The 13,883-nt window shown below is 46.1% G+C and overlaps 1 protein-coding gene across 5 annotated transcripts in view; it reads right to left on the bottom strand.

Annotated features, from left to right (window-relative positions):
• Znf541 (zinc finger protein 541) overlaps nucleotides 1-13,883 on the bottom strand; it is a 35,810-nt gene that overhangs the window by 4,996 nt on the left and 16,931 nt on the right. For 4 of the 5 annotated variants that reach the window (XM_031385398.1, XM_031385401.1, XM_031385397.1 and 1 more), the window contains exons 5-11: nucleotides 11,682-13,533; nucleotides 9,818-9,894; nucleotides 9,347-9,506; nucleotides 7,628-7,946; nucleotides 1,463-1,526; nucleotides 818-960; nucleotides 410-513 (exon numbers count right to left, since the gene is read on the bottom strand). In XM_031385398.1, the coding sequence (XP_031241258.1) occupies nucleotides 410-513; nucleotides 818-960; nucleotides 1,463-1,526; nucleotides 7,628-7,946; nucleotides 9,347-9,506; nucleotides 9,818-9,894; nucleotides 11,682-13,533 (2,719 nt within the window). The remainder of the gene's footprint in view (nucleotides 1-409; nucleotides 514-817; nucleotides 961-1,462; nucleotides 1,527-7,627; nucleotides 7,947-9,346; nucleotides 9,507-9,817; nucleotides 9,895-11,681; nucleotides 13,534-13,883) is intronic. The other variant, XM_031385402.1, reaches the window with a different exon arrangement.

Raw genomic sequence — 13,883 nt, 5'->3', positions numbered from 1 at the left:
CATTGGTCCTCCTACACTGTCCCAGAACCCCTTCTCCTGGAGTAGTGGTTCTCAACCTTCTGATGCTGCAATTCTTTAATATAGTTCCTCATGTTGTGGTGACCCCCAACCATAAAACTATTTTCATTGTTATTTCATAACTGTAGTTTTGCTATTGTTATGAATCATAATATAAATATCTTTGTTTTTAAATGGTCTTTGGGTGACTCCAAAAGGGTCATGACCCACAGGTTGAGAACTGTAGTACTAGAGGATCAATAATTGACAGACAAATCCTGTAACTGACCAGCCTTTACTCCCCGACTCTACTATTCTAGCCTCAAAGCACTGCAGACTTGAACTTTCACCTTCTCTCATCAAAGTCCCAGAAAGCCCAGCCTCAGGTGTGCAGGGTCCCCAAGTGTCTCACCTGAACACTGCCCTGTGCATCATGCAGGCAGTGCAGGGCAAGCTCCAGGTTGGTGCCCCCTCCTGGCATCACACTGGAGCATGCTACGTTGCAGAGCTCCATCACTGTGGTTCCAGCAAAGCCGAAGAGCATTAGGAAGAAGAAATGAAGTCAGGCATGTGAGGGAAGTAGCCTTCCCCATAGCACAGGGGCTTCTGGTCAGTTCCCTTTTCCTTATATTCCAAAGGAGGGGGCAGGCTGATTAAGGGGAACAAAGAGGAACCATAGGAGACCTGGCCTGGCACCTGCACTGGCAAATGAGAGGTGGGGAGGGGGCAATGCAATGAGGGAGAGATGCTGGGCCGAGGGTACATTTCCGGGAGTTGGATGGGAAAGGAGCCTTGGGATCGGACATGAAGTCTCAGCCACCTCTGTCCTGGGTCTCTGGGTTGGTCATCACATCTCCCCATGGCTTCCAGACCAGAGAAGCTACATTCTCATCCACTCTGGCCAGCGGCCTCTCCTGAAGTTCTGGGATCTCCGCCTGAAATCTGCTTCCTACGTTGATATGTCTGAAACAAGGTGACACACAAACATTGAGATACAAAGCTGCCTAAGTCAGGAAACAGCAGAGATGTGCCATGGATTCTGCTCATAGCCACAGCCTGCTCATGGCAGTTTGCTGTCATTTCTCAGACATGGTGGCTGCTTATTACCTTCATCACCCAGCAGACACAGGCATTTCAGAACACTCTTTGTGCTGACACTAACCACTTGTGTCCAGTCACAACTCACAAATGCCCTTGCCTCTGGCACCACATTGTCACCACTTTTGTCCAGAAACCCAGGTCCACAGCAGAGATTCTATCCCACCCCATGCTCATCTGTATTACAGAAGAACACAGCCAGAAACTTTTGACCTACTATTGGAGAAACCCACAGCTTCTGTATGGAATATCTGCATCTGGTCTGCCCTTCCCTTGGAAGACAAGCCTGGGAAAGGAGGCTCTGGAAGGCCTGGCTGGTGAAAGCACCCTCACTAGAAGGACTTGAGCACTAAGGGTTCCAACTCACGGTTCGATGCTGATTTTAGTGTCATCCTTCACCACATTGATGCCAAAGGAGCTGTCCACTTGGTCTAGAAAACACACAGGGAAAGACCTCAACAAGACTGACCTAACAAGATCCTCTGGGCTTTCTACCTGCTTTTGTGGACATGGTGAAAACAAACTGTAAGCCCCAGAGGGAGAGAAAGACCTCTGAAAAAAAGCAGAGGAAGAAACTGAGTAATTTAAAATAAGACAAACAAACACAGAGCAGCAGAGACGGGCAGATCTCTGTAAGTTCAAGGCCAGACTTGTCTATACAGTAAGGTCCAAGACTTCCAGGGCTACACAGAAAAACCCTGCATCAAAAAACCAACCAACTGGTGAGGCATGTGAGATGGCTCACCTGGTGAAGATGACACTAAATCTGAATAACTTAGATTAATCCTTGGGGCCTGTATGGTGGAAACAGGGAACTGACTGCTACATGTTGCTCCCTCATTTCACATGTGCCCACACACAAGACAGACAGATGGACAGATAAACATTAAATAAGTAAATAAATAATAGATGATTAAAAACTAATAAAAACCCCACACACATAGCAAAACAGTTAACAGGTCAGTGAGATTGCATAAAGGCATTTGCTTGATTCAATTCCCAGGACCCATTAAGTAGAAGAAGAGATCTGACTCAAGAGTTGCCTTTTGAACTCCACACATGGCACCCATGCACATAAGATTAAGCACATATAATCAATAAATATAAGCTTTAAAAATTAAAAAACAATAGAAACAACTTTTTCTTGATGATAATCAGAGTTTGTGACTCTGGAGCAAGCTTGACTCTCTTCCCCACAAGCTCCTGGCTTGCGTAATTGATTCTTTCTCCCAAGGACTTCACTCAAAGATGGGGCTACCCCACAACACATAGCTCACAGGCTTAAGGAAATTGCAGAACGGCCTGTGAAACGATCCAGTGGGTAAGAGTGTTTACTGCCAACCCTGATGACTTGAGTTTGATCCTAGGCCCCACATAGTGGGAAGAGAGAACTGATTCCTACAAGATGCTTTCTAACCTCCATGTGTGCCCATGTGCACACATAGATACAGTATTTTAAAAAAAGAAAGCAAAATTTAAAAACTATACAATTAAAAAATCATGGAAGATTGATGAATTCTCATCAAGGAATAACTTTAAGAGGTGGAAATCTGGTGATAAAAGTACAATAGCTCAAGTTAAACTCATCAGATTTGCCTGAGTTGATAGAAGGAAATGATCGGCAAATCTGGATGAGAATGAATTAAGAACTGAAGAGGGAAAAGAATGCAGTAGGGTTGACACCAGTGAAAGCTGAAACCACATGCAACGGATGCCTCAGACAAGAGAAGAGAATGGGAAGATATTTGAAGAGAGAATGGTAGGAGAGTCCCCAGATTTGGTGAGAAACAATATATATCCAATAAGCACCGTGATTCTAAATAGGACAAACACAGAGGAAAAGGTGCAAAGTCAAAGATTAAAATCTCAAAAGCAAAATGAGAAAAAAGAGCAAAAATAAACCCACCTCACCCTATTCAGAATTCCAGTAACTCTCATAGTTGACTTCTAATAGATTGGTGGTCAGAAGATAGGGGCACAGCACTGTGCTGAAAATAAATGTCAAGTCTTATACCAGAAAGTTAACCTTAAAAAGCAAAGTGAAAAAGATCCCCAGATTTAAAGAAGATTGAGGAAAATCTGTTGCTACCAATCTTGGCTTATGAGAGATATTACAGGGGATAATCTTCACCCCTGGGAGACAGATACCAAGACATCCCACAGCACAGATGGAATCTGAACACGACTGGGAGTAAAAGAAGCCAAGCATAAGGAACCACATACTGTGATTCCATGTGTTTGAAACCTTTCAAGCAGCCAAGCCTACAGAGACAAAAACTGGATGAGCTCAGCCCAAACCTGGGCAAGAGAATAGGAAAGGAATGGTGGCAGAGAGTGGAGTTTCTTTGTTGAATGAAAATGTCTGAAAAGCAATTATGGGATGATGATAGATGGTCCTGTATCATTACTAAGAACCACTGACTCATTGTGTAGTTTAAAATAAGTTGTGGGGCTGGAGAGATGGCTCAGATTGCTCTTGCAGAAGAGCCAAGTTCAGTTCCCAGCACCTACATGAGATAGCTCACAACTACTTATAACTTCAGCTCCAGGAGATCCAATGGCCTTAATCTAAACTACACAGGCACCTGCACTCTCATTGCATATAATACCCACAAACACATATATAATACACATAGTTTTTAAAAATTAAGCTAGGCATGGTAGTACACACTTTTAATCCCAGAACTTGGGAGGCAGAGGCAGGCAGATATCTGTTTGAGGCCATTCTGCTCTACACAGTATGGTCCAGGCTAGCCAGGTCTACACAGTGAGACCTTGTCTCAAAATAAACAAGGATTAATTGTAGAGTATGTGAATTGTATGCCATTAAAGCTATTATTACCTTCATTAATCTTTTAAAAGAGGCTGTAAAGAGTGCTCAGGTGGTAGTGTGGCTCTGCCCTCTAAAGTGCTGGCAGAAGTAACTGTCCAGGTAATTATAAAAGGTAGTGTAATTTCTTTTCTCTTCCTAATTAACTTAAATATCAACTGCATAAGGCAATGCATATCATGGGCCTGAAACATCTAGAAATGTAATATATGTTACAGTGACAGTACAAAGGACTGAAGCTACACAGTCAGTTTGGAACTCCTCAGCTCAATCCCCAAATTGTCAATAGAAAGAACAAACAAGAGAAAACAAAACAAAAACCTGTGTGTTGGGGTGCATATTTGCAAACCCACAGCTGGAGAGGTAAAACAGAATCCCTAGATTCACTCAACATCCAGCCTACTTTGTCCCATGTGCTCCAGACCAGTGAAAAACCCTGTCTCAAAAGATAGAGGCATTACAGGGTCATCTTCTAGCCTCCACACATCTTTGGAGATGTGGCCTTGTTGGAGGAAATATATCACTGTGAGCATGGGTTTTAAGACTCTCATCCTAGCTGCCTAGAAACCAGTTTTCTCCTAGCGGCCTTCAGATAAAGATGTAGAGCTCTCAGCTCCTCTTGCACCATGCCTGCTTAGATGCTGCCATGCTTTCACCTTGATGATGATGAGCTGAACCGTTGAACCTGTAAGCCAGCCCCAATTAAATGTTGTCCTTCTAAGAGTTGCCTTGGTCATGGTGTCTGTTCACAGCAGTAAAACCCTAACTAAGACAACACACATGTGTACCTGTATATACATGAACACACACAGAGACTGCATGTACACACACAAAGAAGAATAGCATCCAATGGTAATGGCCCCATAGGAATTACAGAAAACTCATAGAAAACTTATAAAATTACAGAAAACTTATAGAATGACAAGGGTACAGCAAACTCAGCAGGTAGTAATTGCTTTCTTCTACTGCTTTGATTTCATGTGACCAAATCTATAAAATTGTACATAAAGTTGTAAGGACAACAGTTCAGAATGGAGTCTGCTGACACATCTGCTTAGGACACAGAACAGGAAAAGCGCATGAGATGGAGAATTCAGTGTCTCTGCCCTTCACCATTACTATGTGAACACAAATCTAAATGGATTCTGCTAAGAAAAGATGTCTACTGTACAGAAAATGGTGGCATGTGCCTGCCTTTCCACCACTTGGGAGACACGGGTAGGAGAATGGGGAGTCCCAGGCCAGCCTGGGCTGTATAGAGATCCTATCTCAAAAAACAGCAACAAGTGAAGATATATAAGGCACACAATGGGGAAAATGATTGAGACAAAGTGTAACAAATCCTAAATAAATGTGAAGATGGTCCAGTCCATCATGAATAGAAAGGTCTAAATTATTTAGGATAGTAATACTTTCCAATGTATCTACATATTAAACAGGATAACTATCAAAATCACCACTGATCCTAAAATTCTACAGTAATGCAGTGGACCCATGGCAGCTAACACAATCCTAGAAGACAGAACAACATAAGAGAATTCAAATACACCTATGGTAGCAGCATAAGAATAAGCATGCAGATCATAGAGAAGAACTAGTCTGAGGAGCAAACACATGCACTGATGATTAATGGAGGTGTGTGTTTGTGTTTGCAAGTGCACATTTATTCAAAAAAGAATGCAAGTGTGTGTGTTATGTGTGTGTGTGTGGCACAAGTAAATGTCATATGTTATTCCTCAGATATCACTCACCTTGTCTTCTGAGACAAGATCTCTCTCTGGCCTACAGCTCACTTAACAGGCTGGACTGGCTGCCAGGAAAGCTCCAGTCTCCCTATTGCTGAGAATACAAATGTATGCCACTACACTAGGCTTTTTCCCCATAGGCTCTGGGGACTGAACTCAGGTCTTCATGTCTTGGTAACTTGATTTTAATAAAAACAATTTGCTAAAACCAACTTGATGGGAATGATATTTTCAAAAAATGATCCTGGAGCAAATGGAATCCATGCAAAATAATGAACTTTGATCCTTACCTTATACAATATCCAAAAGCTAGTTGGAAATTTATTAAAGATGTAAATTTAAGAGTCAAAATTACAGCTGAGCAGTGGTGGCACATGCCTTTAGTTCCTACCCTTGGGAGAAAGAGGCAGGTAAATTTCTATGAGTTAGAGGCCAGCCTGATCTACAGAGTGAGTTCTAGGATAGCAGTGCTAGACAGAAAGATCCTGTCTTGAAAAACCAAGCCAAGCCAAACCAAACCAACCAAACAAACAAAATTATAAAGCTCTCAAAAGAATAAGAAGGAAGAGGAGGAGGAGGAGGAGAAGGAGAAAAGAAAAGAAGAAGAAGAAGAAGAAGAAGAAGAAGAAGAAGAAGAAGATTATGATGATGATGATGATGATGATGATGATGATGATGATGATGATGATAGTATTGTGCATCTAGGTACTCAAGTGGCTGAGGCAGGAGGGGTATGAACTCAAGAACTGCCTGGCCTACAGAGCAAACAGGAGTGGCTCTTCATTACTCTGTGCCAGTCAACTGGTCACATATAAAACCTAGAGCACAAATGACGCTGGGAGAAAAAATAGATCTCTTTAGTTTATAAGGAAGGACACACCAACAGCCAATGAACACCCAGCAAGATTCTTGGTACCAGTAGCCAGTAGCCAAATTCAAACATATCAATAGACACCTTTCATCTGACAGGATGGCTAGAAAGAATCACAGTCTATAAATGCAAGTAAGGGGCAGAGGTGTCAGGATTCTCCTGATTGTTGGCAGGAATCCAAAATGGGACACTCTGGCACATAGTTTGACAGTTTCTTAGATGGTTAAATAGAATTTCCATGTGACACAGCTTTTTTTTCTAGGTATTTACACAAAGGAATTGGTACATAGATCCCCACAAGAAGTTATACACAAATGTTCTTACAGTATTATTTACAACAGCTAAAAGGAAAACAATACCCATACCTATCGACTGATGATTTAAAAGAGTGGCCATTGAGTAGACTATTACCAATAAAAAAGAAGTTCTAACATACACTACCACCTGGTGAACTCTGAACACATCAAACTAAGTAAAATGGGTGATTCATTAAAAGCCACACATTATATGATGTCACTTACATGCAACAGCCAGCATAGGCAAGGCTATAGGGGCAGGAAGTAGATGAGTAGCTCCCTGAGGCTGGGAGATGCATAGGACTGTGAGGAGGAAAGCCAGAAGGTTGGTGTAGCCTCCCGGAATACAAGGTTCTGGGATGGCAAAAACCTTCTAAAGATAGTGTGCAGGGAAGCTCAGAGGCCAGAGAGCAGCCTTAAAGTACAAGCTTGAAATGGCTGATCTGCATGGTAGGCAGGCATGGTGTGTGTCTCTGTCTCCATAGAGTGGTTATAAAACTGCACAGAAGAAAAAAAATCCAAAAAAACAGAAGAGGGATTAGGCTGAATGGCTTCTATGTATTCTTTCTAGCTGTCAAAACAACAACAACAACAACAAAACAAAAACAAAAACAAAACAAAAAACAAACCAATCAACCAAACATCTAGAAGAATAATCTTGGTATGTTTATGAGTAGCAATGAGTCCCGCTGGAAAGAATGACTGGATCTTATACTGCAGGGCAGAGAGACTGTGGGCTATTGGAGAAGCACCTTAGCCTGGAACAGAGTAGCTTTCTGGCCTCACTCACCAAGTACAGGGCTGATGAGGTGGGGTCCAGCCCTGGATGTGGAGCAGAGGGTATTGAAGTACAGCCCAGAGCCCTCACGAATTGGACTAAGCATAGGCGGTGGTGTGTAGGGAGAGCACTGAAACAAGCCCTTCAGGAGGTGGTCCACCAGGAACACAGGAGAGCGCAGGCAGCTCTGGTGGCACCCTCCCGGGCCTGGCTCCCCAAGGGCAGAGGGTGCAGGAGGGGCAAACAGGGCCTTGGGCTGGGGCCGCTTCTTCCGCTTTCTGTACTGGCAGCTCTCCTTGCTGTCTCTCTCTTCCCCATCTTTTTCTTGTCCCTGAAGAAGAGAGGACAGAACCACAGGTGTCACCTGAGACCACCTGTTGTACCAACTCAGTCTTCAGCTTGTTCAGGGATGGGAAAATGGGGCTTGTTATTGGGACAGAGGGAAGGAAGATTTGTCTGTCTGCCATGGCCATACCCAGAGTTTAGCAGGAGGCTAAATAGGGCCTTCTGTTCATAGCCCAGCCCAACATGAACCAGAGCTAACTAACATACTCCGTATGGTGACATCCTGAGGCTCACAGCCACTTCATATAGTCATATAGGGATACACGGGGGCAGTTCAGTGGTTCAGGTGACAAGCATTCCAAGAGTGAGGGTCAGATACGGGGCGTATGCCTTTGATCTCAGCACATAGAAGGCAGAAGCAAAGTGGATCTCTGTGAGTTCAAGCCTAGCCCAATTTACATAGCAAGTTCCAGGTAAGGCAAGGCTATATAACAGAGACCCTGTCTCACAAAATAAATAAGCAAACAAAAAAAAATCCCAGAAAACAACAAAAATATGTATAAAAAGGAAAAAAAGAATGGGAGCTAGAGACAAGAATATTATGGCAACAAAAATGTGTTCTCCCAGATGCCTGTGTCTCTTATGAGCCAACACTGGCCTAGCACTGACACAGAAACTTCGGGCCAGGATCCAGTAGTAAAGATATGAAACTCAGGGAGATCTGTCACTGCAATCATAATGACGTTTCATATCTTCTACTGTTCCTTCCTCCCTGCCAGCCTTCCTTTTCTTCCAGGTCTTAGTTCTGACATACCTTCCTGCCTGGCCCCTCAGCATTCCTCAGTTCCTTCTTGTCCTGCATCCCAGCCCTGCAAATTTTGGGTCATTGCTGACTAGGGTCAGGACTTGGGCTGTCAATATCATTGCTGTCACCAGCACTCATATCATTAGGCCTGACATGGGCTCAGCTAGTGCTGACTGTGGGTACAAACCAAGGCTTCTAGAGTGAGGACTTCTGGGTCCTTTGGTTTGGGGTTTTCCTAGGACTTCCACAGCAAGTGGGAAACAGCAGTTGGAGAAGCACCCATCTTGGCTGAATTCCCCAGCTATGGCTATATTTCCAAGGACATTTTGGCTCTTGGGGGACCCTTGTCCCCAGCAGGCCTCAGTGCAAAACTTTGCCAAATACCTGAGCATAGAGATTGGTAGCTCTAAGATAAGGAGCAGCCAGAGAGAAGTGGCTCCTGGTGACATAGAAAGTCTACAAAGCTGGTTCAAGGGCCAGTGGGGCTACTGCAGGCCTGCACAGATGATCCTGGCCCTCATGTCGCCCCATCATCCTTGCCAGGATGCTGCTTTTAATCTGAGATGGATGGCATTGTCTCTTTATCCATCCCCAAAGCTTGTCTAACCCCAGACTACAGAAGCCACCATTTGCCCCTTCACCTGTTGCTCCTGCTTCCCTCGAGGTGATGGCCACTGGTCACTATGGAAACACATGTGGCTGCTCAGCCCTTTCTCGGTGTAAAACATCTGGCTGCAATTCTTGCACACAAAAGTACTCTTTGACTCCATCCAGTCCGTGGGGCCCCCATTTGGCTGATGGCTGTGGATAGAGAAGGCAGAGGGAGAATGGAGAATGAGGTTCTAGCCCTGACTGCTGCTTTGTTGTTGCTGTCTTTACTTTTTGTTTGGTTTGGATTTTGTTGTTGTTTTTGTTTGTTTTTGCATGTAACCCCAATCCACTGAAAACTCGTACAAAACAGTGAAAATGGAAGACCATATTCAACTTTCCAAGGGCTGAAACATCCTCTGCAGGGCTGGAGGCATCTGGCTCTCTCAGTCAAGACAGTACAGAGAAGCCAGAGGACTTTCCAGGGGAATGCCTTAGTGGGGTATAAAGGCTTCTGAACTTACCATCCACCTGCCAAGCTTTCTTCCTTCACTGGATGAGGGAGTCTGTAGATGTTTCCACCCTGGAGATGAGAAGATATCTGAGCCAGCAGAGCCCAGACAAGGGAACAAGGAAGACAGCATTGGGGAAGTCGGCTTGATGGTGCTCTGGGCAATGGTGTCTCAGATTTGACACCAAAGCAAAGCAGCAAACCCAACTGACACACTGGACTCATTAAAACTGAAAGCTTCAACCCCACAAATATTCACACATAAGATGAAAAGAGCCCACACAAGGGAAGAGAAAGTCACATACCTGATATATATACAGAATAAACACACACACACACACACACACACACACACACACACGTCAGTAAGACAGCAGATCACAAGTGGTCTATAAGCACATGGGAGGATTCTAGCATCAGCAATACCAGGGCATGACAGCAGCAGCACCAGCAGACACAGCTTGCATAGCCTAGTGTGACTATGACAGCAAAAAGCATGGAAAAAACAGGGCATTTGTGTATAGCAGAGGCACTGGAAAACTGCTTTCTAGAAAGGAGTCTGGTTACTCCTTAAACATTGAGCAAGAGACTCTGTAGGATCTGGCGGTTCCAGTCCTTGGTCTAGCCAAGAGAAACAAGAACTTGCACCCACAAAAAAGCTGTACACAGCCTTCCCAGTAAGCTACTCACATGAGCCATAGTGGAAATAGTCCATTAATGAATGGCAAAATAAAATCTGGCCTGGTTATCCACTAGATATTGCTCAGCCAGAAAAAAGAAATGCAATAGGGTAGGTAGCAAGATGGGGCGGCACTTGCTGCCAAGTCTGATAATCTGGTGAAGGAGAAAACCAGCTCCCACAGGCTGTCCTCTGAGTTCCACATGACCTCTGTGGCATGCTAATGATCACACTAATACCCACCCCCAACAAAAAATGTGCCAAGTGGCACAGGTCTTTAATCCCAGCACTCAGGGGAGGCAGAGGCAGGCTGATCTCAACTGATCTCTCTGAGTTCAAGTTCAACCTGGACTATGTAGCAAGTCCCAGGACAGTTTTAGTTACATACCCTGACTCTAAATAAATGTAAAAATTGTTTTTAATTTCTAAAAAAAAAAAAAAAAAAATGAAGCATTGACAGATGCTGCCACCTGAATGGACCTTAATCATGTGATACAAACAGGCAATGCCAGAGACAAACCACCACACAACATCTGACTCTACTGACATGAAATGTCCAGAGCAGTTAAGCCATGGAGACAGAGGATTTGTGGGTACCTAGGGCTGAAAGGATAATGGTAGAGGGGCCAAAAGACTGGGGTGATTACTAAGCGAGGCAGGGTATCTTCTGGGAGTGATAAAGTGTTCTGGCCAACAGTAATAGTTGTATAAACTTGTGACTATACCAATGTCTGCCAAAGCACCAACTCTGTAAGGGTTCATTATACATCATTTGGCTCAGAAAGATGTAAATGTTTACAAAGTGGTAGCTCTGAGATGGAGGGAATGATGTTGGTTTCACTAAGAGGAGTGGCTAAGTGCCCAGAGCAGATGGTCACTGCATGATGCACAAAGGACTTGGGTTCTATGCATAGGTGGAGAATGCACAGCCATCACACGTAGTTAACAGTTAAGGGAGGAGGCCTGTACCTTTGACTCCCTCAAGAGTTGAAGGAGGGAAATCTAGGTGGGAGTAGGAGGCAAAGGAAAGCAGGGAAGGTAGCTTAGTGAACAACAGCAATCAGTACCTCTTATAAAATCACATCTGAAGACCTTACTACAGTGAGGGAAATACGTGGATAGTTAACCAATGCTATACATCCAAGGACATATACATAGCCCTGCCACAGCCCAGAACATAATAGAGGGCTACAAATACCTGGATTCTGTTGAAGATTGTCAGCTTGGACTTCATGTCTCTGGGTGGATCTGCCAGAGGCCCAGCCGATGAAAAGGAGGCCATGGCTACCTGGCTGGGAGAAGCTGCACAGCATACATCCATTTTCACTTTCTCCTTCCGGAAACCTGAGAATCTCTGGGCCCTGGGGTGCCCTGAGAAGAGCCTGTAGCCTCCACCTCGGGGGCAGGCTGGGCCCTTCTCACCTCTCATGGCCCCTGAACCCAGGCCATTCTCTCCTTGCCCCTGTTTTCCAACAAGCTGGGTTCCAGTTGGCTCATCTCCACCTAACTGGGACTGCCTTGAGCCTCCACTGGGGATAATGTCCCCCAGGTCCAAGGTCCCTTTGACCAATGAAGAGCTGTCTGGATTCCGGGAGGGGTGCAGAGCTGGCCCTGTGAGGGATGGTGGTGCAGAGGCCACTTTGGGGCCTCCTTTTGTGTCTCGCCTAGGGCCACCAGGAGATGTTTCTCTGGACACTGCAGGCATGGTTTTCCTCCTGCGGACTGGGGATCCTTCTGGCTCTGAGTGTCCAGGGCCTATCTGGAAAGAGTCTACAGTGGGTACTGGTGGCAGAGTTTGTGGTGGCCATGGCCCCTGCAATGGCTTCAGAGTGGACTGCTTGCCCTCAGGCCCTGGTCTCTGGGCTGAGGCTGTAGCCACCTGGGTATGTGAGAAGATCCGCTGGGACTTGGCAATCATCTGGAGCACCTGCATCTGCTCATGGCTTACCAGAGACTCCTGGGACTTCATGAACAGCTGCCGGAAGAGGGGTGTGGCATCTGAGGGAAGCCCACCTGGGTTCTGTGCATCTTGGAGCCCAAGCTCTGCAGGGCTCTGCCATGGGAATGACTCACAGTCGGGTTTGCATTTTTTGGGAGCCCAGGTTTCATCTTCCCCAGCTGCCTGCCGGACTTCACTGGAGGCCTCACCAGGGGCCTTTAGAAGTGCAGGAGGAAATGGCAGCAGGTCCTCCTGGCTGGTGCCCAGGCTAGGTAAAGGCTCCACTGAGGTGGGGGTGCTACTGGGCCCAGAGCCTCCCTCAGAGCCCTCCCGGGAGGCCACTGCAGGGGGCTTGTGGACCATAAACACATTGCTGCCTTTGTTCTTGGGACAGCCAGGCAGGTTCCGGAGCCACTGGAAGTTGTGGCTGGAAGACTGGGATCCTGAGGGGACAGAGTGGCCCCTGAAGAGAGGCAGGCAGGCAGGCAGAGAGCTGCCCTCTGGCCAGCCTTCCAAGGAGGATGGCCGTTGAAGCCGTGGAGACTCTGACTCCAATTCTGACTCTGGTGGATCGGGGACACCATTCTCAACTGCCCTTGACTGGACAGCTGTGAACACTTCAGTGGCAGCTTCCTTCCGTGGGGGATGAGTTTCCTCAGGAATCTCAGAGCCCAGGGTTCCAGGGGCCACTGGGGTGCTGGTTGGTGTACATGATGATGACCCCAGTGAGGTGGGGCAAGCACAGGCTGAGCTTCTTGCTTCAGTATCAGAAGGCCCCACTGCTGGGCCAGGAGAAGGAATCTTCTGGTGGACGATGCTGCTCACAATACAGCGAAGGAGGTCTCTGTTGGGCAAGACAGAGCCAGGGGACCTAGCTTCTGGGGGCCCCAGGGACCTCAGGCCACTGGGTGGAGGCTGGTTGGCCACATCATGGTTGTGGGTCGGGTCCCCATAAGCCTCGTCTTCTGGTGGAGCCTCCTTCAGGATGCATACTCCATGCTGGACTTCATAGTGGCGGCGCAGTGAACGGTAGTCACAGTAGCTCTTGCTGCAACCTTGCTCGATGCACACGAAGGGCTTAGTCTTCTGGTGGGTGAGCATGTGCCCAGTCCTGTAGTGAGACATGGAAGGAAGGTCACCAGGAAGGCCCCACACCTCAATACAGGAAGTGCTTGGGTCCCCTACTTTGTCTAACCAACTGGGGAGGGGGCTCACTTCTTTGTCCTCATCACTAACAAACACTGAAATCCCATGGAAGCCAGATTAGGTTTCCCCAGAGTGGGTTCACAAAAGACAACAGTTTTCTAGAAGTAAGGTCTGGGGACCTGGGCACAACAGGGATGTGTTAAGGCATGCATGCACGCACATGCACACACATCACTTTGGAGGTTTACAAAGCATTGGGTGTGTGGGGTCATTTTTAACCTTTGCTTCATATAGCTCCACCAGCACTCCTGAGAA

Source organism: Mastomys coucha, unplaced genomic scaffold, assembly GCF_008632895.1.
Source record: "Mastomys coucha isolate ucsf_1 unplaced genomic scaffold, UCSF_Mcou_1 pScaffold21, whole genome shotgun sequence".
NCBI classification, from domain to species: domain Eukaryota; kingdom Metazoa; phylum Chordata; class Mammalia; order Rodentia; family Muridae; genus Mastomys; species Mastomys coucha.
This window is presented reverse-complemented; position numbering and strand designations above follow the sequence as displayed.